The 24123-nt window shown below is 41.4% G+C and overlaps 1 protein-coding gene across 2 annotated transcripts in view; it reads right to left on the bottom strand.

Annotated features, from left to right (window-relative positions):
• Positions 1-7798: 7798 nt before the first annotated feature.
• Positions 7799-24123, bottom strand: part of tsc22d3 (TSC22 domain family, member 3) — a 36174-nt gene continuing 19849 nt past the window's right edge. Inside the window, exons 1-3 of one of the 2 annotated variants that reach the window (XM_083981237.1) lie at positions 10902-11222; positions 10312-10363; positions 7799-9608 (exon numbers count right to left, since the gene is read on the bottom strand). In XM_083981237.1, the coding sequence (XP_083837363.1) occupies positions 9324-9608; positions 10312-10363; positions 10902-11026 (462 nt within the window). In that variant the 5' untranslated portion in view covers positions 11027-11222 and the 3' untranslated portion in view covers positions 7799-9323. Of the gene's footprint in view, positions 9609-10311; positions 10364-10901; positions 11223-24123 lie in introns of those variants that run through there. The other variant, XM_083981236.1, reaches the window with a different exon arrangement.

Raw genomic sequence — 24123 nt, 5'->3', positions numbered from 1 at the left:
CAGCAGGGTGTAAACAAATAGTAATTATACCTCCTCCCCTGCTGAGTGTAATCACTGAAATATCTCTTCAAAGTAAAGTCGATGAAATTGAATTAAATCAAATTATATTAGAATAAATAGTTGTGTAAAAATGAAAACAAATAACTATAGTGATTTTGGAGATTTTTGTGTTGATGGATCTATATTTACAAAACTAAAATAATAACAGTAATAGCAATAACAATAAGAGTGATAATAGTGATGGATGTCATTCAATTCATAAGAATTTCAAACAGATATGTGTCTGTGATGGTTCACACTGCTTCCACACAGAACCAAATAGTCAAATTCAACATTACATAAAGTCTTCTATAATTGTTTGGTACACGTTATCAGATTCAGTGTTACGCAAGTTTTTGGCATCACCCGCTTGACACGCAATTCGCCCCCTGTTCAACTTTGGGATAGCAGTCTGTCAGACACACCTGAGAAAAGACCGGAGAGGTGAAAGAGTCACGTCTTTGTGTAATACTGTGTGCCCCCGTCACCCTTTGGCCATCGGCTGTCTATCATGCACAGCGATTAGGTTCATGCGACAATTAACAGGTCACAAAATTTTCATTTAGGCAAACCTGTTTAAGCAATATCTGTTGAGACATTGGGCACTTCTCCCGCTGAGTCAGCCTGTTCTTTCCACAGCATTTCCCTTGTGTGAATTTATAAGAAATCGATGTGGATACTGTAAACGCTCACAAGACTGAAATCTGGCATGACACATAAAAACACATTTTAGCCACGAGAAAGAAGGAATTTGCAGATGATCATGTGACACACTGAGCACACACTGTACCTTACAAGTGTTTTCTTATTGATGGGTGAAAAAACTCACTGAAAGTTATGTTTTCCTCATGCTATGTTTGACTGAATACCAATGGATGTTCTTTAAAACAAGGAAATGTGTGACTGTGTCAAAGAGTAATAACAATAACACTCTCCACTTGAACCTGTTTCAAATTGCACAATGGTTAACTGCCTTTCATAAAAACACTGTACCTGAGACAAACAGTTTTTCCAGACATTGAGTAAAAATATGAGATAGAGTGGAAATCTTATCTGTGGCTGTAACAAATTCTGTGCTGCCACACCAAGTGGACTTGGACTGGTGGAATTTGGTAGTTTAACAATGAGGAAGCGTGATTGATAGCCTGCATATATTTTTTTTTACTGTATTCAATAAATGGCCATGAACCATTTTGACACATCAGACACTTAACATGTCACAGCAGGGGAAACCTAGTTGTAACATCACTTACGTCTCAATTTCTTTTGGTTAGCCCATTCCATGGCTCTGATAGGTGGCTCACTGACACACTTGTGTAACAGTGTTTTTAGGTATGCCTGTGTTTTGACATGCTATGACATGTCATTAGATTTGGATTTATTGCTGCCACACCATCCAATGTGTTGAAATGGCTCGAACATCCATTCCTCATCATTCTGGTACGTATAATAAACCACAGGGGGAAAAAAGCACCATGGGTAAATCCTCAAACTCCTTTTGGCTTTGTTTGCTGTGCCCACCAAAATGACAGAACACACTGGTTCCTCATAACATGGCACTGATGAGATCCCTTGCAAAAATATGGTTGAAGAAATTAAGTACAACAGTCTCTAAGGTGCTATTTGTCTAAGGCATTGTTAGCATACTAATTCAAGATCACACTTATTGGGTGTGGGATGTGGGTCCCATAAAAAGGCAGCAACTTTATTCGATAAATTGCATAGTACAAGTAAAAATGCTAAAGCTATTAAAGCTATTGTAGCTACAGTATTAAACCAGATCATGACCATAACCTTAGCCAAGTGCTGGACATAAATAAGTGTAATATTGCTGTAGTCACATTATGTTGATATTTTACTGCCAGAAAAAAGGGACAATTCCTGTCCATTTGGCTACACACACATCATCACATAAAATGTTGTGAATACTGTATCTAACAAACTGCAAATCACCCTGGTCATGAAAATCATAGGAAAATAACTGAATTGATATGATAAAATTGATTACACGTTGAAACTATTTAATGATAGCTGCTGGGTTGGTTGTTCATCACAGCAGAATCTGTAAAACTTGATTTTCTATTGGTTTTCCATTACATTATCCATGTCTTTTACTTGTTTGTATGTTTTCCTGCCTGGCATGTCACAACAAAAGACTGTTTTTTCCCTTCGGTATTATAGGACAGAGACATTGCCGTTATTGTCATGTAGTCTAATATTCTGTTGCCCATGTCGTGTTCTTGACATGACTTGCTGCTGTAGACACCCAGCCAACCCCGCCCTACAGCACGCAATGAAAAGAAACTAAACCTGGATCTGGGAACATTGTGTTGATGTCAAAAAGTTTCAATAGCTCATGCATGAGGCACAGTATCCTACTTAAGCCTGCACATTAAAATGTAACACATTTCCCGATTGATGTTGTCAGACTTTATAATCCAAAAGTCTCTGTGGCCCAAGGATCATTGTGGCCTTAATATTTTCTCATATAGTTTTATTATGTTAAATAACTAAATGGTTGTTATTTATCATTTGTATATGATTAGCCTGAAAAGAAACCCTCTACCAGCTCTTTATAACACAAATATATTCCCAAGGTTGTCTGGGGTTCATTTCCTGCTCTGTTTACATCTTTAACTTCCTGCAGCCCACTGACAGTTCTCTTCACATGGGCCAAAACTAGAACAGAGGATGAGGAATGTTTACCACACAAAAGAGAACACACATTGACTGCAGCGGAGGGAAGGTTGCATAATCCTTAAAAAACTAACTAACCAAACCAAATAACTGTTGAACCCAATTTTTGTGGTAGAAAATAATATGACTGTAAAAACTGTGCCGTAAACCATTCCATAAACTCAACACTGTGAACTGCCTTCTTGTCTTTGTGCATTGGCGGAGGTTTACTGGAGCTTCAGGAACCACCCTCATCTTTAAGTACTGCCATATTAAACTCGGCATCTTTCATTTGCTGCTTTGTTTACTTGCATCCTGCATATACAAGAGGTTAAATATAGATCAAAAACTGCCTTTGCAGAGTCTTTAAAACCACTACATAGCCATTCTGTGCATTTTAAGTTAACTTTATTTACATCTACTAGAGCTCCTGGAAAATATGTACTGTATACAGAGCCACACCCATGGGCGCTGGGTGGGGCTCTGTATAAAAGAACACAAACTGCATACAAGAACACAAACTTGCACCAAAGTATTTTGGTTTTCATTTTGGCCACCTGAAAAATATATTTATATCAAACCATAAGAAGAAAATCTTGTTATAATTAATTTAACGTATTAACGTACGTATAACATGAGAGAAAAAGTATTTTTGTCCCAATACGTTCAATAGTCAGAAGATGATCTTGTGACTGGTAACTGCTGCACATTTTCTGTATTGTGCAGGTTATGCAACCACCTCCCCTTTGACCTTACATGTGTCACATGTTAAGGTTGGGGGGCTGCAGGGCTTTAAATTATGTGCAGACGCTTGCTGTGCAGTGGTGCCATGAACCGGGGTATCGGCATAAATCCGAAACCAGGGGCCTGACCTGACCTTTTGTCTTTAGAATAAGATGTCCTGAGTTGGCCGCATTCCTCAAGTGGCTTTGATCCACTGGGATACAAACATTGCTGACACCGCCGTGAATAAAAACAAGAGGTTCTCAAGTGATCCCACACAATGGCCAAGACTTAAGCCACGGAAATACTAACTGTATTGTTTTAATTATGCCGTCTTTATTTCAAATTAAATGCCCTTGAAAACCAACCAAAATCAGATTTTATGTGCTTTTTTATGTTTTGTCACGGAAAAAAAAAAACAGTGCAGAAAATAATTTGCTGTCTCATTCTACATGGAAAACGTTTTATAACAAATTAACTGTTCAGGAAAGTATATTAGGAACGGCCTGTGCTTGTTTGTATTTGTTATTACACAGACACGCTAACTAGATCTAGCCATTATAATAAATCAAACCGACAGCTTGGATTAAGGTCCGACTCTGTAACATCCTCAGGCATGACGAACCTTATCAAATTTACAGCTTGTTTTTAAAAAAACATGACGAACTCCACAGACTCCCATGAGTATACTTAAAATTCAAGAGTTCATGAGGTTCATCTTCCAAATGGCGCAATATTCTCATTCATAACTGGACCAGACGGTCCTTGAAGACGTTTCACCCCTCATCCATCTTCAGAAACTCCAAATAAAGTCCAATAGCATTTGTATGGTGCTTCAGGAGGCTATTTACTGGCTGTTGAACAATATTGTCAACAAATTAGGGCAGGGAGATTGTTACTGGAGTTTGTGTTATAACCCACTCAGAGAGAAACAGAGAGTCATGGCTTCTGGTAAAACCAAAGTAAACACTTAGAGCCAAGAAACCCCACTCACGTCAAACCCTGTGACCTCACTACAACTGTTGACAATTTAGGAGATTACCGTTTGGCTGTCACGACAAAAATAGACTGCTACGTGCATGAGGATAAACATATCTCTTATACGTCAGATATGCAATGCATTCGAAGATTAATTTGGTTATTTATGATTTAAGGAACACTGTGGCGCAATAACAACTCAGTCTGGGAGGATATACTGTACATTTGAGCAGGCCACAGAGGTAAAGATTGTGTCCTCTCAACATTGTCAGAGTCAAGAAAAAGAAACACCCTGAGTTACATATAGTGTAATTACAAAGCTACAAACTGAATAAAGTATTACACATATCAATAACGTGCAAAGGCAGCAATGAATCACTCTGGGTCTGACATGATGGAACAAAGTCATGCACCCGCTATGAAGAGGTCATGCTACACTTTCCACAACATAATTAAAAAAGGTGTGAAGGAAGGTATCTGTGAAGTCATGTTTTAAGTTGTGTAAAGTGTCCCTGAAGCTAGTAACCAGTTTTCTGATGGGCGGGACCAATAATGTCACATTTTGTGCATTACATAACCATCTGTCATCAACTATTTGTGACTCTTTTGAACTGAGAAAAACAGAGTGATTCTGTATTCATATTACAGGGACTATGCAGTGCATGACATGAAAAGGGTCTGACATTTTCCATCTTAAGCTCTGGCTTTAATGTTGACATGATGAATATACTGGCTTCAGAGGACACACAAGTTGTATATGTCTGCATGAAAAGCAGTCGGACCAAATTATTCCTCTGCATGCAAACCCAACCACATTGAGGCAGGGCTCGCTTATCCCGGCACAACACCTGAATTTCCATATGAAACAGATGTGCTTTTTTTTTCATTGCATAACACTGGTAATCCAACACGAACTCTCCACTTGGCGGCCTAGTTTCAAGCAAGTCCCAATGTAAAGTTTAATTCCACACAGGAGGCTCTTCCCGTGTTTTTAATATGTAATATGTATGCCAATGATGTACAGTGACTGGTGCTTTGACTCAGAGTTTCCCCCTTTTTAGAAAGTCCGAAAACCAAAAGCGGATAACATTCTTTAGTCATTAACAAATGAATGACTGTGAACACGTCCTACACATCAACTAGTGAGCTTTTAACCAGGGTGAGATCAATGTTTGATATGATTTCAACATTGTAACCGTGCTGAAAATGGGAAGAACTGGATGACACATTTAGTGCTTCAATCATACACTTGGTACATCGACACAGGTATGTTACAGTGACGCACCAGTTCATATGAGATCAGAGTGTACTAGAGTCCCATCATTTGCATTTTCATTTATCAATACTAGAAAAAAAATTTTTTTCCCCAGCTGTTACTGGGAATAAATAAACAAAAGGCCAATGAAAAAGCCTAAGCAGCAAACATGATGTTGGCCAAAAGACAAATATGTCTTTAGAGGTAATTTCCTGATTTGCCTTCATTTTCAAACTGGAGATTTATAGCGAATCCATTTCACATAAAAAGCCACATGCACTGAAGTAATTCAAGAACATAGTGTTGCTAGACCGGTCCCAAAATAGAATGACTGAAAGTCTTAAATGAAAACAGTAAATCAAGCCAGAGTCCTAATTGTCTTCAGACGTCTTGTGAGCCTCTAGTCTTTGGCGCACTATAGCTGCACCGCCAGATGATTTTTTTTCCCACTGTGTCTGAGGCTGCATTAGCCATTAGCACAAGTATGATGGTGCTGCAGTAGCAAGCTGACCTTACAGCCTCTTTTCATTGACATGCACCAATGCATTCAGGTGTGTGGATAAAGTCTTGCTCTAATTATCTCGTGCAAAGGAGCCAATAAACACCTGTCCCTCTCCTCTTTACATTACATTAAACAAATGTCCTCCTTCCGTCGATACGCTGCACACCCCTCCAGCCACTAATTAAATGCATTTCAGACAGGCAGTATCGATCGGGACCATCGGTTTCACATCGAATCAGTTGTTTTGACATAGAACACCAGGAGACACCACAGTTTCGTGTGTAAAAGGGAGCAATGGGGAAGACACTGTGTTTCCTCTAGTGCTACTTGATCTGTGTTGGTGGTTCTGGGCCAGCGCTGAGTCTCTCTCTCCTCTCAACGATAGATGGATGTGAGCCTGGTCTACGCACCAGGGAAGCCACATCATATCTAGTTACACACAGGCTGCACTGACTGGCTGCCAATCTGTCTGAAGGGAAACGCTACTAGGACAAACTGTTTTTCTCTAGCAGATTCAAATCCAGTGGCAACCAGCTATTATTACTTCACTATCATTAGTGGTCATCCTGTTTTTGACTCTGAGGCCAAAGAAAAGAATGTTTGTGTACTTCTTAACATTGATTTTCTTTCTTAAAAATCTCAATGAGTGAGACAATGAAATTCCTTTTTTCCGTGTCTGAGGAGCCAACACGCAAAATTAAAAAGTAGCCTTGTGTGAAGCTAAATGTGCTCACTGCAGCATTGTGCCGAATCTTACAAATCACATGCTTGTCAGACCGACCTTGTAAACATAAACAAGGCTCGCAAAGTCGCATGGCAAAAACAGCCTACGTGTGCATGAATGCAGTGATGAAGTTGCTCCAGCTTCAGAAAATAAAAACCATCCTGGGTTGTTGTTACAGACGTCTCCCAGACTGTCTTCTTTGACTGGATTTCCAGTGAGTAAAAGGCTCCATTACATAGAGGATACAGCCTTAAAAAACACAAGTATGAAGGGAAAAAACTCCAAATCTGGCCTGTTTTGATGGTCTCTGGTATTCCCCTTCAACTACACTCTATTAGAGTGTTAGGCACTGGGAAAATTAAGCAGTGACACATTCCATAATGGTTGTTTGGGATGAAACTAAATGTTTTACATGTCCAAAAAATAAATGTAACTCCATTCATAACTCATTCTTAAACAATACTCTCTTCTTAGCATAGCCCGATACTGAATGTTTTTCTTTCTTTGAGTAGTCTTTCTCTGACGGGTGCCCATAGGTGCCAAAGAGAAATTATCCATCTGTTATTTTGGTGTCAAACTCCTGATGCAATAGTGGTTTTTATGTGCAGAAATTTAAAAGATAAACTGGATAAATTAGTAGGATAAGGATGACAAGTCCCCCATCCATAGGGCATAGGGGTAATTGAATGTTTTGTTAGTGTAAAGGTGTGAATCAGCAGCTTTCAACCCAATTAAACACCTATGGGAGAATGTGAAGCAACATGAAACAGCTTTTGCCACCAGTGTCATGAACTCTACATGAGGGAATATGACAACTGATGTTGTTTTTTTTTCCTTTGTCAAGTTGTCGGTGTGTCTTATGTTGTGCATGGAATGAACAAAAAACAAGTGTATCAGTGTATTGTATTCTTGTAAACATAAGGTTTATTGCAAATGTGCAGTTGTATCCAAACACCATAGTGAACAACCGTTTCCAGGATACTGTACAGCAACAATACCGTTATCTTTACAAAACACATAGAAACTTTAGCACTAGCTACAAACAAGACTTCTCCCTGTGAAGTTGTACACATGGTCCTGGTTTGCTCGACTTCTGTTGTTTAAAAAAAAAAAAAAAAAAAAAAAGGCAAAATCTTTGGTAGCTAGAAAACAACAACAGAGTTCAACGTGGAAACATTTTCCTCTCTTACTACTGACAGGCACTGTTGTCATGCCATCGTTTTTCAAGTTGGCATCTGAGCATTAAAAAAAAACAAACGGACCAGATACTGGACGCTGCTAAAATCAGGAGTGCATGTGCAGCGAGAAATGCAGGGGAGGGGGTGGGGGGGTCTGCTTGCTCACCACCTCACCTCCGCTGCCTTCACCTTAGGACGTTATAACTTTTATGTACATTGTAGTTCTCCTTTACTGTGATCAGCTAGGCAAAACTAGGTGCACAGATACCCCTGCCGCCCCTAGCATACAAACAAACATCTTTTAAGACCACTGTACAACGCTCCTATTTTTTACAACAACTGATTTTTGTTCAGAATCACAAACAAAAACAGAAGATATAGCAGGATTAAATTTCCCCCAAAAGCAGCAAGCCCCAACTGCAGACATTACAGGATTACATTATCTGAATCATTACAGTATACTCATCAGTCTACTGCAGCGGTCCACCAGCTCTAATAGGCTATACTGCATTAACCTCCACCTCTCTTGCCTTTTAGCTTATCCTGTTGATTATTCGTGTTATGCATGAACAAATGTATATGAACACATGAGTAATACATTGTAGGTACAGGAAAAGTCCTTGTTATGTGGTGGAAATGTGTGGCTGGGAGTTCTTGAAGCTTGTTTTTTGTGACCAGACAAATCTGCACGATGGGGCTCTTTCTCGTTGAGACTTGGGGAACCGTCTCAGATGGGTCACCTCTGGGTGAGCGGGGGGCAAACCCCCCTTACACACACTTTTTCCCAAAGGTAGCACCTGCAGGGGCCAGCCCGATCAACACCTCCTCATCTGCCCATCTCTTGGGCAGAGGGTGTTTGTTGGAAGGGTTTGGCTATAGGCAGGGAAAGCCCCCCCCTCCCCTCCTCACCGCCACCACCACCACTGTCTGTAAGCAAGCGCTCGTCGGTGACTAGTCAGCCCGCTCTCTATTCTTTAGCGCTTTTGTCTACTAAAGAGAGACTACGACAAAGAGTTGGACGGTATCAGAGGACGGGCCTGACACCGCACCGGTCAGAGCATCATAAGTTCTGTTATGTGCTTAACAGTGTCAGCAGTTCTTATGTGTCCCATCGATCATTTACAGCCCTGATGTTGCACCTTCATGGTTGCGAAGGGATCTCAGCGGCAATTTGGTAATACTTTCATTGAAATGGAGGTCCATTACTGTAAGGAGACAGTGGCTCTGCCCGCCCCAAGGCAGAGCCACTTATACAGCAGAGCCACTGCTGAGGTTGCAGGTCTTCTGCTGGTGCTGGTGCTGCTGCTGCTGGTGGTCTGGGATCACCTGGGTACTCTGGTTATCCAGGGGTAGCAGCGCATCTGTTGGGATGCGAGACTGGAACTTCTCCATCTGCTCTGGACTGGCCAGGTTCTTCAGCAGGTAGTTCTCCCTCTCGAGCTGGTTGTTCTTCTCCGCCAGCTCCTTGATCTGCTCCTTGAGGATCTCCACCTCCTCGCGGACTGCGTACATCAGATGGTTCTTGACCAGATCCTGTCATAACAAAGAGGAAGAGATGGATCAGTTTAGCGAGGGAAACGGATCCTATCTTAACACCTGTCAGGCTGATCTGCTTGGTTGCACACCAGGACAGTTTGCTGTCAGAGGATATCTAGTATTATGTCTGTTTACTTGCATGGATCTCTTGTGGGCTACTGTACACAGTAAAGTATACATGATCCAACTGTGACACATGGTTGTGTTCAATAATTCTATGCTGCCAGAATTTTTTATCAGCTTCTGTTTTTTTGTTTTTGAACTCTCTGCTGTCAACTCCTGCACTTGTTTAGACTACTACCTTGTCACATGAAAAAACAGCTTGGAGCAGCCTGTGCTGCCTGTGCTGCCTTCACGTGACAGGGAATTGCAAATGCATTCATCGGGTGTAGACTTTTTTAAAGGTACACTGGGGAAGGTTAGTAGGTTATAACTGTTGTATAAGTCAAGTTGCTCTCAGGGCAAAAATCAAGAGGTCAAAAGGGGCCATCTGAAAAAGGCCACACCTTTGAGTGTACCCTTCCTTTTCCATTATTAACCTATTTGAAAGAAAGCATCAGCTCAATGTTAAATTAACAACTGTGCAAAGTAGAATAGAGTGAGTCGAGATGTGAACACGTATTGTTCTGACAACATACACGCAGTGTATTAGTGCAGCCTACTCGTGTCTTTGTCTGGTGTTTTTGTGTTCTCAACTTACCATCGCCTGTTCAATCTTGTTGTCGATGGCCACAACGCTAGCACCAGAGGCACTGCAGAAGAGAAGACAAGAGAGCCATAAATGTACTGTTCACAATAACTATTTCTGTTAACCTTTAAGCCAAACTATTCCCAAGAGAAACATCCTGGTGCTCCCTGAGCTCTCGTGGTCTCAGGACAGCGACACAATAAGTTTCAGAACAGAAAGGAAAACTGCTAACCCAGCTGTTATCTAGTTTGTTTTTCTGTAATGTTTAAACTGCATGTTGCAGGTGGTAGGTTGTGTTTTCTATTTAGATTGCAGTGCACGATCCAAGTAAGAGCACGTAACTGTTCAAAGTCCAAGCAAACAGCAGCAGATAAACAGCTGGGCAGACAGCATTACAGGCCAGTCGGTCATCACAAGCAAGCGTCAACCTCTGCACACAATTATAATTATGAACCATTGTATGAAAAAGAGAGTAATCGAGGAGGCCTTGTGGCAGTATGAGAGAAAATTGGCTCAGGCTCGCTCCCGATAGCTAACAAAGCAAACACATTTGTAACGAAATGCTGCGTTCAAGTGTGCCGTGGCGTGAATCGCATATTTACCTGTTGTCAAGTTTGACCGATACCACGTCTCCTCCGACGAACGAGGAGAAGAAGGAGATAGAGAAGTTATGCAACTGGTAGACGGCCACCTCCATTGGGGTTTTAGCGAACATCTCCGTGCTCATATTGAGTACCAGACTCGTTTGGATAATACTTCTCGCCACGTTTGCGACTTGGTTGGTCAACTATTAAGAAGAATATCCGTATTTGTTTTGGTCTTTGTCTTTGAGTAGCGATGCACTAACTCGCGCGCAGTGCTGTGTCGGGTGTGTGAAGCTTCGCCGGTTTTTACAAGCGACTGTCTGATGCTATTTCTGCCACCGGCCGCTATTTGTATGGCTGGCTCACTGACGTCACATGACGCGTGCATGCATTAGTCAAATGAGTTGGCGGGTCGGGTTTTATGGTGCCTTCATGGAGCGTAGGACAAACCTGTTCTTTTGAACTGGACCGTGTAGCGGCACGATAAATACAACCCCCCTACTTCTACTTTTTACATAATGAACTTGAAGGGGGAAAACAACAAAGCAAGCTTGGTCACGTCCTACACCTCAAGTACTCACGAGGTCCACTCTGGTTGTTTTGTAACACTTTTATTAATAGAGGTGCCACTGTGCAGAGTAAAGATTCAAATGCAGGTTAATGCAAAAAAACAAAAAACAAAGCAATCATGTCTACCGACTACAACTATAAAATGCATCATATAAGTGAATGCATTAATTTCACAGACACCAGGCTACTGTACTTTGCAGAAAGAACTCTAGGCTACTTGAAATGTACCTTTTTATTCTGCTATCACTTAGCGTGGAATCCATTATCATCTATAATTTCTTGTTGTCTATCGATCAGTTAATGTGTGAACAAAACGGGAAAAAAATGTCACTTGAACAGTAAATTTTAGGTTGTTTTTCCGCCTGTTCCTAATAAACAGACGCGATTGTCGAAATAACGAGCGCCGGAGGAGCGTGTGAACGCAGCATCCCATCTGCCCTGCTTCTGAACTTCTCGTCTGCCACAAACCGAAATTCATCTGTTCCCTTTGCAACAACATCATAACAACCAACACAGCGATTCTAACCATAGCATGTCTGCACAAATAAGTCACTCGTGTTGCCAATAAATAAAAACAAGCGTCGGTGAAATGTCTCAGACCAGACGGGTTTGTCTCAGCTGATTTTCACAAAACCTAATTGAATCAGGAGATTTTAGAAAATGTCTGGCACTTTTTTTCCCCAATAGAAATCTTAATTTTTCCATCTGAAAACATTTACAACCTAAAACAACTTTGCATAAGTCCTTGATTTCTCACATGATAATAACAACAACATTTTGTTCCCATCCTTTTTATTGTTGTTTATTACAGTAGGCCGTGACGGAATGTACGGCACACACTGTAGTTATACGCACAGGTCTTTGGTATAGGTACTTTTCCATCCGCTCTCCTGGTAAATTTCCCCTCAGTCTAAATCTGAACTCCATCGGCCTCTGGTGGTGAAAAGTTATAATACAGCGGCCCGCAGTAGACAATATTCAGCTGTGTCCCTGCACCCTGTTTACTGAGGAATTTTCCGTTAACCTTTTCCTGGCTCCCTAATTTCTCAGTTCCGGCAATTCCAGGTTGTTTATCCTGCTCAGAAATCCTATGGGAAACTCACACAGGACACTCAAGGACATTTATTTATTTAACATGGTCCATATGACACAGTTATTTTATTCTTTTTTCTTTTAGTTTGTATCGCTCTGCAGTTCTCCCTGATGTGTGGAGTAAACAACAGCTCAGTCATGGATAGTTGAGGGTAACACACATGTATTTGTTGTGTATAGCTACCACCACAGTTCCTATATTTAGTATCCATTCATTGAAGTGGCATTCAGGAACCTCTCTGTGCTCTGGTGTATGACCCTCCTGAACTTCAGATGGTCCTTTGCACTTGCATGTTAGGCCTACTACATGTGTAACAGGTGCACTGAGCCTCATGCATATTACGTGTAATAAACAATCTGCAGTAGACACTCAACAACAGGAGACACAGAGAAGAACAGAGGCAACCTGCTGATGTCTCCTTCTTTCTTTTTTTCTCTTTCTTTCTTTATTTTTTTCTTTTAGAGAATTTTCTGTTGAGCACTGACAGTGGCTGTTATTGAGCAATAGACCTTGTTTTCACTGAGGTGCACATGCAGGTTTTAATGGCCTGAATGTAATTGCCCAGGGCCTCTCAGCTGTCACATTATGTTCCCTTTTGTTGTTACAATTATCTGATTTAATACAGATAATGCATCACAAATTTCTATTAGAGGGCTTCTGTGGCAAAATATTTTTGGGGGCACAACTTCACCAGTTAACAAAGTGCATGGAGAACCAGGAAACCAGGAAAGCTCCAGCAACACTTGCAACTAAGAAAAACAACTTTATTAGATTAACACGTTTCAGCTTGCAGCCTTCAACAGGGTCATCCTTAAAAAAACAGTTTTTCCCTCCCAAAAACCTGTAGAGCCTGATCAGTTGATCAGTTTCTTTATTTTGTTTTACTTTTATGGAACTTCCCTACTGAATAGGCACATTCAACAATGGTGTCCTTTAAATTTGGTTCATTGCATCTTATGAAGAATATTAGTTCTATTTTCTTATAACAAAACGATATATGAATGAAGTAGGCTGCAAATATTATTATTTTTATCTCACAACTCTCTGCACAGTGAACCAATTCCGAGATGCATGGACTAAGGTCTGTCATGTTTTTTTTTTGTTTTTGTGTGGGAGGGTTTTGAGGAAAAAGAAGTTCTGTTACATAACAAAACAATTAGAGTGGAAAGGGTGACTTTTGGTGGGCCTAACAGGGCTAAGCAGAGAGCACATTGACTGGGTATTAGGGCCTATAGTGCCTGTCGTCTCAGATTTCGTGCAGTGACAGTACAACTGCCAGGTTTAATAGCAGGCCCTGTTGGGGTGACGAGGGGCTGAGTTACCTTGCCCTGCTGTGATAGTCCCATTTAGGAGGGGCGAGTCACACCGATTACCTGCGGCTCAGCTGAGATGCCCACAGCAGACGGCGGGGAGCCTTTCTCTGCTGGTCAAGTAAAATACACCTAATGAGCCACAGGCAGAAAAATGGTGACAGTGTAAACTAGAATGCTCTTAACCCTCCTGCTTTGCTTGCTTTATCCACACTTCAACACAAATCACACACAGCACACAACAAAGAGCTATAAACACCATGTTTTAGTTTAAATTGTACCAGCATGTTTGTAAATGTTTCAGTGTCATAGAAATTGACCTATTCTACCTTTAAAAGAAATAAAGACGCTCATATTTCTGTGGAACACATACTGCCTAACCATGGCAATGAGTCACTCCAAATCTAGGCGATGCGCCACGGTTTCCATCAGATGTCCCCTGCACCAGAGCCAACCGCATTATATAATGCCGTGATTCATCTGCACCAAAGGCTGAAGAAGAATGAGCCTGAGACATACCACCAGGCTCCTAGCTTTTGTTATGAGCAGCCCTTTGGAGGTTTGACGCACAAAATTTAAAGATGTAAACAATACAGCCCAATAAAAAAGAGGTCTGATCAAAGAGACAAGAACAATTCTATTGGTTTAGGATCACTTCTTGGTCCAAAAGATGGTTTTTTTCTCGTCTTTTTACTGTGTGTGTTGCATCTTCACTCTCACAATTAGGAATGCATAGCGTGTCAGAGAGTGTGGCCTGAGAATACAGGGCCGCCAGAGGCTGTCTCAGAGGAAGCTGTCAGTGTGGGCAACAGCACTGGTTACAACCAATGAATACTGAACACTACTACATCCCGAGGCAGTCAATCTTTACATTTACACAGGAAGCACAGCAGCCAACAATTGTACTGAGTTTGCCATCAGTGCAAATTTTGACAACTTTCAGCTACATCAGAGAAATGAGATGTGCAACTATGGCATTTAGCTCTTACTACAGTAAATGTAAGACTGGACAAGATGAAAACTGTGGCAGTTTGCAGCTTCAAATGTCTCTTAATGTGACCATAAATGTGGCATGAGCCTGTTCATGACAAATACCACAGCCACAGTTTTATATCACATATACGCTGACACCCAGCCATTATCATCTGTCTTCTCCTGAATTGTTTTTAATGTGCACATATGTCACTGTCACATGTCACTGTCATGCCAAACATCCACTTACACACAAGATAAACTCTCCGACTACCCTCTCCTGCCCCCACTTACCGCCGATCTGGCCTCTTGAACAGACTCGGTGAGTAAGGGGGAGAGTAGCTCATAGCTCTCTCGGGATAGCTGAAGTGCTGGTGGTGACAGCAGTATCTTGGGGACGGTTCTGCCAAACGGAGGGCGCATACCGTCCTGGGAGAAGGTGGCCTAACACCAAAAGGGGTGAATTCTGCAGGACGCGTGTGAGACTGTCCCATCTTGGCTTCCAAATGAAGCAAAGAGGCAGGAGCCCTTTGACTGTATGCTCACTGTTCTGCTGTTGTTTGTTCTCAACAACTGTGTTCTCTCAACACAAAGAGACAATTGAGCAGTGGCGATACCTCTGGATATACAGCTATAACTGTGAGTGCCACGCTCAGACTGGCACTTGTATGTGTCTCCAATTCAGCAGGACACAATAGCCATAGTCACAATGAAAAGTGACAGGTTCCTGAAACCATACCAAATGATTCATAGTATATCCACTGCTGGAGTGCCTGTTTCAGGCAGAAAAAGAATATATATTCTTTCTCATCCTTCACCAGAAGTGAACAATCATTATATCCATCTCAATACCTTGTTTAATAAGTAGTATGATGTTGACAGGTTGGTCATTATTCTATTATTGCCATATTGGTATTGAGGATAACAGTGATATTTATTTTATCAAATTGACATAGTAGTAAGAGAATACATGATAGTATCACGTGCATTTTAATCTTTTCTGTAGCAGTTTATCTGGTTGTTGTTATTATTATTTTTGCAGTTATGGTCACACATTTCTCTTTCCATCCCTCTAAACTTGTATTTGAGCCTAATTGAATTTGGCTGATAATAGCCATATTGTGTTATAATAGCCACTTACATGGAAATGTTTGGTCGTCTTTACTGAAGAAATTGTTACACAGATACTTTTGAGTAGGCAAAATTAATTGTGTAAGATCTTGTGTTGTCTTGTGTAAGATTTCAGATTAGGCGCGTGGCATTCGCGGTGGCCCTAAACACTTCTAAATTCTGATTAAGTACGTTTGTCAGTGACAGTAATCTGCCTTTGTCATCACCAGTGTAATTAATGTACTAATGTTTCAGAGCTATAGCTGCTGGTTAAGGTGTTACACCAAAAGTGAGTCGTTCTCACCATGATTAATTACTTTGTATTTTCCAGTTTGACAGGTTGTCTCACGGTTCTGTCACCAGCTAATCCATTTCACTGGAAGATTCTGATATATGATAGTGTGTACACAGATTGAGATGCATGGACAACTGACAATCATGTCAAACCAGTTTCTGTATGTTACCTTTGGTTTAGAGTATTGCCATGTATCACTATAACAGGATTTAATGTTATAATTGTTTCCTTACTGTGTAGATTTAGGAGACTGAAGAATGAGGAAATATACTGTATGTCACATAAAGTGAGGTCAAGCAAACTACAGAATGTGACCTTTAAACTCAAGACTAGTGATAGGAGAAAGGTAATGAATAAGATGTGTCATTTGGCAGTTCCCATAATTTGGTCGGGTAAACTCTTACAACAGTCACTGTGTCAACAAACGGTCATTTATATATTTGGCACTGGAACATGGTTCACTGGGTTCATTTTCTAACAATCACAGATCATGATCATTATTCAAGCTTATGAGGCAAACAGATCATCCGCCTGCCTGTGGATGTTCTTGCACAGCATCAGCAGAGAGGATGGATGACTGGTTTTGGGCATGTTTACACCCATCATGTCAGAGGCACTCTGGAGCACATTTAATCCTTTTGTATTGGGCTTAGTTGGTCAAACTCAGGTGGACGATTTTTGAGGTTTCACAATGACTTGTCCAACTTTTTCCAGCACTGATACGTCTATTAATTGTTCTAAATGTGGGACAGAGTTTCAGATATTCAAATGCATTTATGCATTTTTCACTATTTTAGAAGATAGTTGAAACTGTCCTTCTAATGACACCATGTAAAATCTGTATTGTGTTTTTGGTTCTGTGCCACACAAGAGGTGTCATGTAATTACCTGCCATTTGACAATCACCTTGTTACGTACACAACCAGTACTGTCTGTGAGGAGTCATGTCCACAACAACAAAAATGATTGACAGGGTAATCCTTATGACGTGCCGCAACAACAGCAAGTTGTTTCTAAAGAAAGGCACTGGGTGAATCATAAAAATAAATTGGACTTTTACTGTCATACCATGTCAAGGTAGCAGAGAGGTCATGAAGATAGGTCCCACACCTGATTGTATCTCAGTTTAAGGCTGTAAAAGTTTTACATTTTTTGCATGTAAAGGTTTTAATAATGGTTTCCCACAGTAGGAAACATAGGACCACTTCTTCCTGTCTTATCCCTATAGTCACAGCTGTTGCAACATCAGCACACCCAACAAGCAGGTGTGTGTGTTTGTTCACATCTGTACCTTTCACCATCTGTGGGCAATCGTATTTAACTGATTAGTCCCTCGATAGAGAATCTCCTTTGCTAGGTAACATCTGTTTGGGTGACACACTGATCTTTTTTCATTACCACTGAGAAGATAAGGACGGGACTTCTCCTCAGTTGCCTTTTTCAGTCAGAGAGGCCCACTTCAATGCTTTGATAATCAGAAATGAATGAACTTAAAGCAGAAGTAAGTGATATATTTGTGTTAATATAAGTCTTAAATAGTTATATCTTCCAACAGCAATCACTTACATAGAGTGTTTGGACCGAAACACGGGTCTGTCAGTCACTCTGCTCTGCTCTGAGCCGAGGAGAAAACATTTCTCGTATCCTACAGTTTTTATCCAATGAGGAGAGAGAACGGCATGCAGGGCTGTGTGTGCAGCCGTGAATGTGGTGACGTAGGGACGAGGACTGTTATGGTGCGTTCAAGGCAGCCCGTAACTCGTGTTTTTCCGACGTATGAAGTTGTACCAGTTCGATCTGGTACGAGTTCACGGGTCGGAAGTTACGAGTGGCCGTTATAGTGCACTTTCACCGGTAAAACAGGTCGGAAAAACACGAGTGGGTTGCCTGGAACGCTACAAAGTCGTAAGTCGTGACTTGAAGCTGTAATTTACGGTTTCAAAAGCCTGTCTGGAACGCAGCATTAGCCAAAACGACCGGATCGCTTACTTCTGCTTTAATTTCAGTTAATGTAAAATGGCACACAGTTAATTTACAGTCGCCTTACTGGAACTAATAGCAGGTCACAACAGGAAAAGCGGTACTGGAGCAAATGGTAGTCTGCAGTATATTGCAGTTAACAAGCTTGGGGTCTTTGCAGCATCTGGCACCGGCCTACGATTCAGCAGAGCTCAGACGCCTTTGGCCCATAATGTAAAGATTTGCCATGTGCTCTAACGGGCAGAATGTCCTGAATAAATTTACTGTGAAAATACTGAAATGCAGCCCAATCCCAGAGGGGTGTATTGACAAAGTATCACAGTATGGTGATAAATGATTTAACACTATGTTCTAGTCCACAGCCCACAGGATTCCCATCTGTGTTTTTAGTGCAAGCATGTGTACTCCTGAGAACATACACGCTCGTAAGAATGCCCGCTCTGAAAGATAAGGGATTAAACTCTCAGCGTTTGGACACAGTTAAATGATCTCACTAATGGCTCTGTGGATGCTCTACAAAAGGTCAAAGGTGGTGGACTCAATTGGCCCAGCAGTGTTAAATAGCAGTGAACTTTGTTATTAGCTATGTCAATGCCCTTTGACTCGCTGACTAGTTAAGCACAAAATGTTACGAGAGAGAGAGCTGTTGGGCTGTTGGTTATATTTTCCTCCTCTGGTCAACTCAGGCTAAACGTTAATTTGAGATACTAATCTAAAAATATCTGAGTGTGAGATAAAGTGTTCTAAAACATGCTGTCTTCACTAAATACAAAACTTGAATAGTAAAGATCTAAAACACACGGTCGAGTGGCAAAAGCTGTCACTTTCCACAGCACTGGTGACAAATACACACTTGGGGGAGGGGATCATGTCCAAGTACAAAAGGTTACAGCGGTCAGTGCCATCTGTCTATATTCATCTCCCTATGTTACTTTAGTGTACTGTATACCTCAACTGTCTGAGTTGTGTGTATCTACGTATGTCTAATCTGAGTTGCTTTGAGCCACGGAATGCAGACATCGAACTAATGGGTACACACTGAAATCCATCACAAGACTGTCCTGACACTGAGAACTGGAAGCATGTGCTGTGAAACTGATTGATACAAGTAGAGTCTCTCTGAGGCAAAGCAACAGGCTCTACTTGCTACGTTGGCCGGTTTTATTTTTATTTCAAGATGAGCCATCTGTTGGGCTAAATTGTGCTGCATGTGGAATTTATAAGTGATTTTGTGATCCGGTCCTTCTTGTCAGCCGATGGAGTTAGCAGCCCCCGCCCTCGTCATGGATCTATTGGTCCTCGTCCCTACGTCACAACATTCACGCGCATCCATTGGCTGCACACACAGCCCTTCATGCCGTTCTCTCTCCTCATTGGATAAAGCTTGTAGGATACAAGGAAGTATACAAGAAGTTTTCTCCTCGGCTTACAGCAGAGCAGAGTGACTGACAGACCCGTGTTTCGGACCAAACACTCTATGTAAGTGATTGCCGTCAGAAGATATAACTATTTAAGACTTATATTAACACAAATATTCCGCTTACTTCTGCTTTAATGTGGGTGTTTTTGTCAAGAGTGCAATTGACAGATAAAATCAAAAATAATTTCTTTCAGCAGGAAATAATAGCAATATTCATGTCAATAAGCTGTGTTATTTTCATGACAATAAGTAATTTTATTGATTTGTTTGTCCTTGGAAATCACCTAGTGCAGCCGCAAATTAGACATTCTTTCATAGCTCCACAAAAAATATAATTATTTCCCATTTTCCTCTCGTCTAAAATGTTGCTCAAAGGCAACACTCGCATCTTTTTTTTTCCAGTCATGCATCTTGGCTGATATTGCAGCTGTGTGACCCAAGTCACCATGAACTGGGACAACACTGGAGGGAGCTGGGCCCTGGATGAGCCGTCCCCTGGTGTGTGTTTGTGTGTTTGCGCGTGTTTTCGTTTCGCCCGTGTGTATGCTGATGCGTGCGGCTGGCCACACGTTTGCGTACGTGCTAGCTCATGCATGTCTGGCCTCGTCAGCACGGGCCGGATTAAACTGGATGATGGGCGCCCCGCTTACTCTCGCCGCCAGTGTCATCCAAACACTGAGACGTTCCCACAGACTCCAGCAGGTTTCTCCGCTGAGCATTAAAGCTAATCCTTTGTCACCTGCGAGATGACAATGAAGCAGTGACTAAGTTCCCAGGGATAATATGATACGAGTCATTGGCGGTCATTGCTGAGGGAAAGTGCACCAGCAGCTTAAATCCATCACTAGGACCATAAATCATGCTTGCAATACCTATTATTTGATAAATCAACAGAAAGGACCTCTTGTCAAATCACTTGACAAATCCCAGTATTTGTTCATGCTAAGTACACCTGTGACCTTAAAGTCATAGCAGTGACCCAGGCCGCATTTGCACCGTGTTACTCATATCCACCTGTTTTCTACAAATCTCTTCAAGCCAAACAAACCTCCTGCAACAAGACCACAGAGTGACTCAGATCATAATTCAATCATGCTGTGACTCAAAGAGGAGAGCTGTAGCCCTAAGCAATGTTGATTGAATAACATGCAGAGGTACATGTATCACCACTGAATTTATAAAAGCCGGTTATAATGTATAGCGACACAGAGGGGGAAACAGCTTTTCTTTTTTTTTTAATGTTTAATCTTTTTGTTCTCTTGCTTGGAAACTGTAATATTTATACACAGTGTATATACAGCCCAGTAAAACATCTATAGGCACATTTATAAGCTACTAAAGTGTTCAAAGAAAGAAGATGAATAGAAACAGAGCATGGAGAACGTATTGAATGTACCGCCACTTTAGTGTTTTAATGTTCACTCCAGGGATCTCACCTTCTGTGTTTTAACTTGAGGCAGCAAAACCAAAAACTTGGATGGACTCCTACACTCGCAGCATCTGTGCAGTCAGGCAATAAGCTATGCTGTGTTCATATGTAAATATGCACATAAATTTAGCCAAGCTGCATAGTTGTATCAAAACCATTCACAAGCCACTTTTACTTTCTTTCAAAGGAGAAACCTGATATAACTCAAAAGTGCAGCTGTGAAGTGGTGCAGCGGGGGAACTCATGTATATTCAGCACCTCACATAACTCTCCCCTCTAAACAACGTATCACGTATTAATACCATTCAGCTACGGAGTCTGAAAAAAAATGCTGGGGGCAATAGGTCTCTGCAGTCCCACAGAGGTACAGTGTGGATCACATGTGAACAGAGAGGAGGGCCGAGGCCTGAGAGAACACGGTGTACGCAATGTTTCCTCAGCCTGTCTGCGTGGTGAGGATCCCCTACCGACAAGAGGACAGGCCGAGATGGACCAAGACAGGGCCAGATGTGTGGGCCCCGTTCAGCTGAGTCTTAAAAGGAAACATGTTGCAAGTTTACTAGAAGAAAGCTTCTAGGAACACTAATGAGAAAGCGTAATTAAGGCAGCCCCATCTCCTTCAGGAGTTAACCTGAAATGTATATCCAGATGTCGGCCACCCGCATGCAAACTGTAAAACAAATACGTTCAGGCTATAAACGCACATATTACATCATCGTTGCCGCTAAATTCAGGAAAGTTAAGGAGGACTTATTAGTGTTAATTACGCTGCACTTTAAAGAGAAAAACGTGAGGGCAGTAATTGCAGCTTTGAGGATGCTTTATCTCTTATATTCAACCCCTGATAAGGTCTTAAACTGTCACAGTGTTTTAAGTATTAAACAGCTGAATAATGTACTTAAAAGACATGACATCACTGGGTTCATATTTTAACTGATAGGGTGACAATCGTAAAGTTTTTATGACCTCATTCAATTTCACTTATGTTATCACATCGTAATTCTCATAAGTCACTGGTGTAGATGCATGCAGGCCCCTTTATAAGTTTATATCTATTTTGTACGTTCCTAACCAGGTACAGTCCCAAATCTGCTCTGAATCTTTGTACTTCACACATGCCTGAAAATAAGTAAGATCTGTAATCAATGACATGCAGTTATACAACAAACTGTGTCCCAGTGAAGTGCTGTGTAACAGTGTATCTATTGCTGCGTGGACAGTTAATGTCTGATTCAACTGTGGAGATGCCTACATGGTTACTGATTTACTAAGAATCATTCACTTGACTCCTCTCGGCTGGACTGTTGAGCTGCGGCAGTGATGTGTGTGTCTGGTACTAGCCTTTCCGAAACCAGTAGTCAAACAGTGCACGGACCGATTATTACTATTACCAATAGAACACTTGTTCAACATTATTTAAAGTATCCCGACAATTTAAATTGTTCAAAAACCTTTCAAATATGTTTTTTCTTACAACTGATATGAGTGCAATAGCGTTTCAAATGAAACATAAGAGCACTATTTCAGGATGTGACTCCACCAGGGGAAGGATCAGCATCAAAAGCTGCTGTGTGATCCAAATAAACTGGGAACACAGTGATATCCAGTACTGTGCGGTGCAGGGAGAGGTTGTTAGGGAGTTCACAGGAACCCCGGCCTATCCTGCCTTCAAAAAGCCGAAAAGCCTGCCCCTTCGAGAAAGACGCATGTCTTATAAGCTTCGCTGATTGGTCATCTGAGGTGAAGTTTTTTTTTTTTTTTCATTTGGTCACAGTCCATTTGCAGACATGCAGCAGGGGAGAGGAGAAAGGAACAGATAAAAAGTTGACTTCAGGATATTTGGAAGCCAAGTCAGAGAATTTGACAAATGCGTTGCGGGGTCAAACTTTGCCTTGCACAGACAATAAAATGAATAAATAAGCACCTACAATAACAGACACTGAATTTGGAGCTGCTATTTCCATCATTTTCTGGCTTCTTTGAGCTGTGAGTGTAACTTTAAGAAAACAAATGAGAGAGAGCTTGTCTCTTTTTCCAGTGGGATCCTTCATGAGAACACCTCTAAGCAACTGTTCATGCTTCTTTGTAATGAATGCAAATGTTTGAGCTGAAATGTGTTCCTGCACTTGCTGAAAATCAAGCTAACAGTGTGGGCTGTCTTGCATTCCACAAAAGCAAAATGGTTTTGAATGATTGCAAAATCTTTGTGAGGTTGTGAGGTTTCATTCAGGAATATTTTTTGTTTTGTTGCATTCAAACCCAAACACATGTGAATGATTACCAGTGAGTGTATGTATGCTTAGTCAATTTCACCTCAGTCTGATTTTCCTAAATAAAAGGATGGATTTTTACTGCAGATGATTGTCTGACAGCAAAGTTGAGGTTCACGCTCGCTTCCCAGAATCAAACAGGAAATACGTCCACTTGAGGTGACTCTTGAACTTAGAGTCAGGGGACACAAGACAAACAGTCTTTTTCAGAGATGTAATTTTCCTGGTCTCGAAGCTGCACAGAAGAGCGTGTAAACATGATCTGCCATACGAGTCATTGTAGAAACGGCGAGAGTAAACAATGCCGGCTGGATTGGCCTGCTTCCAGCGTGTACCCAAGAGGTCCAAAGTTCACTCATGAAACCATAGAACACTCTCGTGTCTGTTTTGCACGCACGTACCACACAGGTACACAGTCGCACTCCCATGAAAGCAAAGGTGTGCATTCAAGCGTGGACGCTGACAACACGGACAGATTCATACCTATGTATGCATGCAAAAAGGACAAACCCTCATCGAGACACGTCGACTTGGGTTCATAGAAATGGATATGCACATGCACCTGACTTGGAGGACACTGTCACTTGCAGAAAAAAAAGCTCAGCGACACTCTCACAGTAATACATACAGGCAGGCTGGCACAAGAACAACACACTCTGTTTTTGTCTCTGTCTGGACGTGTAGATTTACAGAGCTTGGCATGGCAACCGCTCACATTCTTAAGACATTGAAATAGAGAAATTCTTTGTCAAGTTGACACCTTTGGTAAGACTGAACTCTTTATGCTGCTG

This window comes from Trachurus trachurus (assembly GCF_905171665.1).
Source record: "Trachurus trachurus genome assembly, chromosome: 10".
Taxonomy (NCBI): domain Eukaryota; kingdom Metazoa; phylum Chordata; class Actinopteri; order Carangiformes; family Carangidae; genus Trachurus; species Trachurus trachurus.
Note: the sequence above shows the minus strand (reverse complement) of the source record. Positions and strands in the feature narration are given on the sequence as shown.